This window comes from Enhydra lutris, unplaced genomic scaffold, assembly GCF_002288905.1.
Source record: "Enhydra lutris kenyoni isolate GAN:26980312 unplaced genomic scaffold, ASM228890v2 scaffoldscaffold77, whole genome shotgun sequence".
Lineage (NCBI taxonomy): Eukaryota > Metazoa > Chordata > Mammalia > Carnivora > Mustelidae > Enhydra > Enhydra lutris.
This window is the reverse complement of record NW_019154161.1, coordinates 1,256,189-1,265,435: the sequence shown is the minus strand read 5'-3', so window position 1 is coordinate 1,265,435 and position 9,247 is coordinate 1,256,189. Positions and strand designations below refer to the sequence as shown.

The 9,247-nt window shown below is 50.2% G+C and overlaps 2 protein-coding genes across 2 annotated transcripts in view; one reads left to right on the top strand and one right to left on the bottom strand.

Annotated features, from left to right (window-relative positions):
- Nucleotides 1-9,192, bottom strand: part of LOC111160570 (sialic acid binding Ig like lectin 5) — a 23,959-nt gene extending 14,767 nt beyond the window's left edge. The window contains exons 1-5 of the mRNA XM_022523767.1: nucleotides 9,128-9,192; nucleotides 8,661-9,064; nucleotides 8,159-8,437; nucleotides 7,933-7,980; nucleotides 5,621-5,878 (exon numbers count right to left, since the gene is read on the bottom strand). Of these exons, the coding sequence (XP_022379475.1) occupies nucleotides 5,621-5,878; nucleotides 7,933-7,980; nucleotides 8,159-8,437; nucleotides 8,661-9,064; nucleotides 9,128-9,165 (1,027 nt within the window). The 5' untranslated portion in view covers nucleotides 9,166-9,192. The remainder of the gene's footprint in view (nucleotides 1-5,620; nucleotides 5,879-7,932; nucleotides 7,981-8,158; nucleotides 8,438-8,660; nucleotides 9,065-9,127) is intronic.
- The window catches only part of LOC111160767, a 618,405-nt gene that overhangs the window by 68,339 nt on the left and 540,819 nt on the right, over nucleotides 1-9,247 (top strand).

Genomic DNA, 9,247 nt, shown 5'->3' with positions numbered 1-9,247 from the left:
GGAAGGAAATGGCCCGAATGAGGCCAAGGAAACCCCAACAGGAAGCCATGTGTCAGAGCTGTGGTCACTGCAGAAAGGGAACTTGGGCAGCACCGGGCACTGGGGGGGAAGGGGCTGAGAAATTACCATGTCTCACGTCTGCAACTGACACAGCAGGTGAGAACATCAAGACCACCGCCCCAAAGGCTGGGATGCTTGTCCAGATGTGAATCTGGACGTGAACATCTTCCAAATGACGTTTAAATCGAGAGTGAGGTCAGCGAAGGGCTAGAGCAGCTAGAAAAGAGAAACAGGGAGGATGTGGCCAGCCTCAACCCCTTCCCCCAGCCCTTTCTCTTCCCAGTTCGCCATCAGCCTATGCGTCCAGTCCCGGGGCTGCTTCGGGGAACGCCCTGCAGGGCCCTGGGGTCTTAGTTCTTCATCATGTCCTTGGACACGGATCACACCCAGAGCCCGCTGAGCCCCAGCTCCAGGATTTCAACAGTCATCCAGACCCACAGCAGCCGCATCCAGCAGATCTGCGGAACCACCACTCAGATAAAGAATCGTGATGATCCGGGCGCCTGGGTGGCTCAGCTGGTTAAGCAACTGCCTTTGGCTCCAGTCATGATCCTGGAGTCCTGGGATCGAGTCCTGCATTGGGATCCCGGCCCCGCTGGGGAGTCTGCTTCTCCCTCTGACCTTCTCTGTTCTCATGCTCGCTCGCGCGCGCTCTCTCTCTCTCTCTCAAATAAATAAATAGAAATAAGTAAATAAATAGTCTTTTAAAAAGGAATTTAAAAAAAAAGGATCTGATGAGCCAATGAGGAAGTAAGTGGGACTGGAGCAACCAGAGGAAAATCTGCAACAGCTGGAATATTCCAGCAATCAGCTTGCTAAGGAAACAAATGAATTACTGAACTGGGAACTTCAGAAAGATGCCTCCTGAGTGACTTCTCTGGAGCGGGAAGGATTTCCAAGCAGTGCAGGGAAGAATGGCTGAAAAGGAAAAGGAGCTTATTCTGCCTTCCGCTTGGGTCATGATCCCAGGGTCCTGGGATAGAATTCTGCATCAGGCTTCTTGCTCAGCAGGGAGCCTGCTTCTCCCTCTGACCCTACCCCCCACTCGTGCTCCCCCCCAAATAAATAAAATGTTAAAAAAAGAAAAAGATTTGGCCATGACGATCCATGACCAAGGTGACCCAGTGACAGCAGAGAAGCCAGTGTGGAAAGCTCAAAGGTGCGCGCAGACAGAACCGCTGGTCAGTTACAGCACGCTGTTTACTATCAGAAAAAATTCTCACAAGAATATCTATATTCTGGCCCTTGTCCTGTTAGTGATGATTGCAATCTTGGGACATATTATCTGGCAAATTTGAAGCAATTGCCTCAGGGCTGCCTTTTGCTGAGCTGTTTTCAGGGGCCAGGGCTTCTTGGAGTCTTGCCGGAACAAACAAATATCACAGGAAGAGCACATATATGCCGGAACGACCTCATCAGTTAGCTAGAAACTAATGACTAGCCAGACTGTTTTTCAATTTACATATACACTATATTGATTTCTCAGATTAGTAAGAGTTAATTTATGTGGATTTTTCTCACTTTTGAATTCTGATGGCCCTTCATCGTGAGTGTTTACTGACACTTGCATTCTAGATATTTTTTTTTCTAGATATTTTTTTTAAAGATATTTGTGTTTTGACAGGTGACACTAGAATCTGGTAACATCACCTTTCTAGTGTATACAAGACTCATCTTTTCACTAGCAACTGAGAGAAAATTACCTTCTGGCACCCAGAATATTGGAGCCTGTCAGAAACTATATAATAAGCCAAGGCTTTTTATGATTTAGCGTTTTCATTTGAATTTCTAAGCAGAAATCTGCTTTGAAAGATTTTGGCAATGTGTTTAACTGGAAAGCAAACAATTGCACTGTGATCCAGATGAAAAGTATGGATTGGAGCCGTCCAGTTGTTGGGGTACATGCTATTCCGGGTTTGAAGTTTTCTTTATTGTCTGCTGGTGTCCGTAACCGCTTACCCAGAACCATCTTGTTCACAGTTTAAAGCCGTGAATTTCATTAACATGACTATACTCTCTGGAGTCCCTCTCCCCCAGTCTGTATAGAAAGGGAGATATATTTTTTTTTTAAAGATTTTATTTATTTATTTGGCAGAGAGAGATCACAAGTAGGCAGAGAGGCAGGCAGAGAGAGAGGAGGAAGCAGGCTCCCTGCAGAGCAGAGAGCCCGATGCGGGGCTCGATCCCAGGACCCCGAGATCATGATCTAAACCGATGGCAGAGACTTTAACCCACTGAGCCACCCAGGCACCCCAGAAAGGGAGATTTAGACAAAGCGCGCTTTCGAAAGACAAATGGGAATTGTCTGGAATGATTTCATCGTATTGTTGTTCACTTGTGGTTCTATGGTCCTGGTGAACAAGGAATGTTGCTCTCTCTCTGAAAAGCTTGCTATCTCTCTCAAAAGTCAAAAACCAGAAACAAATGCAGTCATTGTAATTTAGAATAAACAACTGGGAGGATAGTCACACATGGAATGACTAAAATTAACACGTCAGGAAATGACAGATGCTGGCGAGGATGCGGAGAAAGGGGAACCCTCCTACACTGTTAGTGGAATGAAAGCTGGTGCAACCACTCTGGAAAACAGTATGGAGGGTCCTCAAAAAGTTGAAAATAGAGCTACCCTACGACCCAGCAATCGCACTACTGGGTATTTACCCAAAGGATAAAAACATAGTGATCTAAAGGGGCACTGACACCCCAATGTTTATATCAGCAATGTCCACAATAGCCAAACTATGGAAAGAACCCAGATGTCCGTCAACAGATGAATGGATACAGAAGATGTATATATATACAATGGAATACTAGGCAGCCATCAAAAGAAATGAAATCTTGCCATTTGCAACGACATGGATGGAACTAGAAGGTATTCTGCTAAGTGAAATATATCAATCAGACAAAGACAATTATCATATGATCTTACTGATATGTGGCATTTAAGAAATAAAACAGAGGATCATAGGGGAAGAGAAGAAAAAATAAAACAAGATGAAATTAGAGGGAGACAAACCATAATATCAAACCATATAGTCATAGAAAACATATAATCATAATATATAATATAATATATACCATATAATCATAATATACAAACCATATAATCATAGAAAACAAACTGAAGTTTGCCGGAGCAGGTAACTGGTAGCTGGAGGAAAGGGGTAACTGGGTGATGGACATTAGGAGGGCACGATACGGAACGAGTACCGGGTGTTATTTATAACTGATGAATCACTAAACTCTACCTCTGAAACTAATATTACACCATATGGTAAGTAATTGATTTTATATAAAATTTAAAAATAAATCAAAAACAATACCAAAACCAAAAATGAATTATTGATACATATAACAATATAGATAAATCTGAAAAATGTAAAACTGGGAGAAAAAATTCAGACCCTAATGCATATGTAATGCTTGAGTCCACTTACATAGCGCCCCAAAATTGGCAATACAGATCTGTATCGACAGAAAAGAGGGAGTTGGCATGCGTGTGACTCTGCTGACTTGAAGGAGCCCAGGACAAAGCCCAACACCTTCAGCACGACGCTCGCGGCTCCAAATTTTCTGACCCTGCCTTCTGTCCTGCCGTGATCATGTCTCTGGTGCTCCCGGTCATCCCCACCAAGTTACAGGTACAGGTGTGCTCCCCTTCATCTGCCAGGGGGTCTCAATTCTTGGCCCATCTCCGCCAAAGCTGCCTGCCCCCGCTGCCTATCCTTCCCATCTCAGTGGTGGGACCTGACCCCCAGGGGGAGGGGAATGGAATCTGTATGTTGAACTCGGTGTTGGAAGCAAGGGTGTGCACACAGGTAAGCATTCATCTAGTTGCACTCCTTAGATTTGATTATTTAATCAATTTAAGTTAGACCTCCAAACACAATGAATACATAAAAAGTCTTCTTTAGACCGTGTTCAACAAAAAAAAGGATAGAAGGTTGAGACATAGTTTTGCTCTTGAAACTTCCACAGAGGCATTAAACAGTAAAATTAATTTTTATGTTGCATCTTTAATAAAACTTTTATTTATAATTAAATGTGATGTTCTGTAGCAATTATTATGAGGTAGGTGTCTCTCATCTGGGAAAGAAAAGCTGTGTTCTTGACTCTATTATGCACTGTCGTCTACACTGAGAGGGAAGTTTGGGAGACCAGAAACTCAGGGGTTAAGCAGGTCATGGGAAGTAAGCTCCCTTACAGGGGCAGGGCTGGGGATGGAGAGGAGGAGGGTGGGAGGGGTGGGATGGGCAGAGCCAGCAAAGAGAGGCAGACTGAGCAGATGGAGACTGGCCTTAGGCAGAAACAAGGGGGCATCAGCTACGGCGTGTTTTTACTTCCTTTTTTCCTTAAAAAGCTTGCCATCTGGGGAGAGATGGCGCCTCCTAGGGCTAGCCAGTTTTTAGAGATGGCAAAGAGTTCTGCCGGGAGCTCACCTTTCAGATCAAACTAACCAATCCCCAGCACGTGTCCCCCAAATGCCCTTTTAAAAAAAAGATTTTATTTATTTATTTGAGAGAGAGACAGAGAGACAGAGAGAGCACAAGCAGGGGGAGGGGTAAGCAAGCTCCCTGCCCTGAAGGGGGGCTGAATCCGGGGACTCTAGGATCATGGGATCATGTCCTGAGCTGAAGGCAGATGCTCAACCAACCGAGCCACCCAGACGCCCCAAACACCACTTTTCTCTAACCCACGCACCCTGCCCTAAATCACCAAGGACAGGTCGCAGACAACTAGAGTCACCCCTTTAGGTCAAGGCCCCCTAGAATTACTCAAGACTAGCTGATCCTGAACTATACTCCTGGCCTTGTCTTTCTCACACAAACCCCAGGAAAGGCTTTTGCGAGGCCTCCCCTGTACCTGCTTCTGCCTCCCAGCCAAAACGTGGTGCTTCTTCCCGCATGGCCCTGCATGGCGTGGCATACCCTGTTTCCTTGGGAAACGTAAGTAGTAACTTCTGATGGTGTTGGCCTCTCTGTGTCATCGCTCCTTCACCTCCCCAAATTAAACTCCAGGGGTACAGTGGAGAAGGTTTGAGTTGAGAGGTTCCAGGAAGAAGCTGACCATGACGTCTCATATCTGTCCCCCTGGGCTCCAGGTCCACACCTCAGTCCCGTCTTGAGAAGGAGAGAGGCTCATTCAGGCCTCTCGGCCCCGATCTCTGGGGGTCCCCACACCTGCAGAACCAACGCGGGTCTCAGATCAGAGAGCCGCCATGTAGTTCTAACTCCAGGCAGGATGGGACGGCTCAGCCCCACCCAGAACTCGAGGCCAGTCAGCAGACTTCCCGGGAGAGGGATGGGCCCGCTCACCTGGTGTAGTAGATCCAGGTGAGGCCATAAGCGAGGAGGAAGCCAGCCCCCATGAGGACCCCTCTGATCAGGGTGAGGACCAGGGGCCAGGAGCCCTCCTGCTTCTCAGTCACACAGTTGCAGGAAGAGGGGCTACCTGGGGAAGGAAGTCCAAAGGCTGAAGCTCTGTCCTCAGACCCCAGTCCCTTCCACACCCCAAACACCTGACCAGGCTGCCCCCTCCCCAAACCTGTATTACAACTCACTGCGCACAGAGAGGCTGATGGAGATGTGCTGGGAGCCCAGCGTGTTCTGAGCCTGGCAGGTAAATTCCCCTTCATCTTCCACCCCTACGTGGAGCAGCTCCAGGACCCCAGGCGCCGAGGGCTGGGAGGGGCTCAGGGCTTTGCCCTCCCGGGACCAGCTCAGCATGGCAGGGGGGTTGCTGTCAGCGATGCAGACCAGGCTCAGGAACTGACCCTCCAAGACAGGCAGTGACATGCCGTTGCTCAGCATCTTCGGGACTGGGTAAGAGAGTCACCACCAGCGGGTGGAGCCCAGAGAGGCATCTCTCCCTCCCTCTTCCCACAGAGCCAAAGTGGGCAGCTCTGGCGGAGATGTGCCAGGAACTGAAACCGCCTGGCAGATGGGGGAAGTGCACTTGCCCCTGGAACTTGGCGGGGACGACGGGGAGCATCAGAGACATGATCAAAGCGGGAGAGAGGGCAGGGTCAGAAATTCTGGAGCCGGGCTGAGGGCACTGGGCTTTGCCCAGAGGTTACTGGGAAGCGGTAGGGGCTATGAGCAGGGGAAATGCAGAATCAGCTCTGGGTCTACAAAGAGCTGGGCCAAGTGCGGCCTGCCACAGAGAGATGTACAGGAGGCAGGGAGGCTGAGCAGGAGGCTGAGGCAATGGTCCAGGGCCCGGGAGAAAATTGGAGCTGGCCTGGGCCAAAGGCAAGAGGAGTGAAATGATTTGGGAAATGAAGTTCTCAAGACTCGCGGACTCATGGGTGCAGCTGGTGAGAAGGGGAGTTACCCAGCGTGGGGTCCAGACCCGCCACTGGGTAGCACATGCAGAGAGGCATCAGCAAGAGGCAACTGCACATCTGACCCATGACCGGCTAGAAAGTTGTGGGAGGCACCAGGACAGGGTCAGCATAGGGACGGGGTCACAGGAGGAGACAGGGGACAGAATGAGGATGCCCAGGAAAGTGGACACAGAGAGCAACAGGGGTCCAGGCTGGAGCTATGGGGACTGAGAACATGGAAGGGTCCAACAGAAGACGACGAGCTCGGCCACGAAAGAGTGCAGACAGAAATTCAAGCGCGGGGAGCAGAACCTGGAGCTGCAAAACTCACAGAGACAGAGGTGGAAGGTGAGAGGCGGGAGGGTGGCTGCCAGGGGCTGGGGGAGGGGTTGGGCAGTCAGTGTCTGGTGCGCAAAGAGTTTCGGTTTCGCAAGCTGGAGAGAGCTCTGCAGGCGCCGTACTGAAAGCCTCCAACGGGGCTGAGCTCTAGCCTTAAACATGGTGAAGACAGTAAGCTTTACTTTGTGTCTGTTTTATTACAATGACACATAAGCTCTAGGGCTCCCTGGGTGGCTCAGTCGGTTAAGCCTCTGCCTTGGGCTCAAGTTATGATCCCAGCCAGGGTCCTGGGATAGAGTCCTGCCTCCGGCTCTCTGCTCAGCAGGGAGCCTGCTTCTCCCTCTGACCCTCCCCCTACTCGTGTGTATTCTCTCTCTCAAAAATTCAGAAACAAGGGGCCCCTGGGTGGCTCAGTGGGTTAAGCCTCTGCCTTGGGCTCAGGTCATGATCCCAGGATCCTGGGATCAAGCCCCACATCCGGCTCTCTGCTCAGTGGGGAGCCTGCTTCCTCCCATCTCTCTGCCTGCTTCTCTGCCTACTTGTGATCTGTCAAATAAATAAATAAAATCTTAAAAAAAATTAATAAACAAAATATTTTTTAAAAAGACTCTCCCCTTACCCTTCTGCCCCTCTCCCCCATCTCTCTAAGGTGAAGAGATAAAATAAATCATTTTAAAAAGAAAACAACCATAAATTCTACAGCTAATGGAAAAAGGAAGGAGGTCAAAAGGCACCAACTTCAGTTATAAAATAAATAAGTTACTTCCTCTCCTGAGGATGTAACACATACGGTGACTATAGTTAATAGTGCTAGACTGTATCTTTGAAAGTCCCTAAGAGTAGATGTCAGATGTTGTCATCACAAGGAAAAAAATTTGTGACTATGTTACATAGACTTACTGTGGTGATCATTCTGCAGTGCAAACAAATACCAAATCATTATGTTGTCTACCAAAAACTAATACTGGTACATGTTGATTAGAATGCAATTAAAATGAAACATACATAATACACACAAACTAGAGGGAAAAAAGAGGCAGCAGCTGAAAGCAATCCTGGGTCCACAATGGAAGACCCTGGTGAGGTGGGGGGGTGGACAGAGAGAGACTCAAGGGGCTGAGTGAGGGAGGGTCTCATCTCTAAGCCCTGAGCTCTGAGCAGGCAGACCCTTTTCTCATCACAACCCCAGGTGAGAAGATCTTTCCTACCTGAGTAGTTTCCCTGCAAAACGCGCGTGGTCATCAACTGTGGAGCGTCTGAGGAGGGAAGATGTGGTGAGGGGCAGGGTGGGCTTCGGCCCTTTGTTCCAGGAGCCCCATAAGTGGAAGGGATAAACTTTCCAATTTCCCCCAATCTCCTCTGGAGAAAGGATCCCAGGACTAGCCCCTTTCCCCCCACTGCCCTGAGGGACCCAGCCATCCCTCCAGCACTCACAGGAGACATTGAGCCTGATGGTTCTTTCCACGGTGCCCTGACCTTCTGGCAGGTGCACCTGACAGGTGAGGTTGCTGCCATGGTCCTGCACCCTCGGGGTGAGGGTCAGCACCGAGGAGTGGAGGGTCTGGGGGTCCAGCGGATCAAGAACACCCCCCATCCAGAAGAAGCTGAGAGGTCCTCCTTCTTCACAGATTCCCCGCAGACTACAGGTCAGGTTCGTGGGATAGCCAGACTTCAGGGGCTCCGGAAAATGGATGTCGGGTTCCTGTGTCAGGGCTGAGGAGGACAGACGCAGGTGCCTGGGCCCCAGGGAGCTGGGGACCCAGAGTGTGACCCTGACAGGGACCAGGGCCTCAGGGCACAGGCTGACCTCAGGCCCCCATGTCTCTTCCCACCATCTCAGCCCCAAGACCTGGAGCAAGGAATGTTCCAGTGTCCTGCTCCTGTTCTAAGAGGGGGGTCTCCACATCCCAGAGCTCTCCTGGGGCCCCTGCCATACCTGCCACCTGCAGGTTCAGCTGCTTATCTCTGTAAGTATATCTCCCATGGTATGTCTCTATTTGGAACCTGTAGAGTCCCTGGTCGCTCCTCCTGGCCTTTCTGATTCTCAGGGAGCAGTCGTTTTCCCAGGGCTTCCCGACGAGGATGAACCGGTCCCGGAACTCTGTCTTCACCTTTTTTTTTTGATCATTTGTAGCCACAGGCTGAGAGTTATGGGAGCTGTCCCCACTCCCACTCCGGAACCAGTACATGTAGGGCCTCTCACGGGTAGACCACAAGCTCCCGGGATAGGAGAAGGCGCAGGGCACGTGCACACACAGACCCTCTGGCACCGTCACCGTGTCCTGCACTTGGAGCTTGTACCCCCAGTCCTCCTGCAGGGACCCTGCGGGGAAACCGAGGCTCAGCTGTGGCTCCGGCACACCCCCACCTGTGCCCGCCAGCGCTCCCCCTTGGCCCACTTACCCCCCCCACAGCAGGGGCAGCAGCAGCAGGGGCACCATGTCTGCACCAGCCTGCGTTCAGGTCCCTCTGTTGGGGAAGGAAATGGCCCGAATGAGGCCAAGGAAACCCCAACAGGAAGCC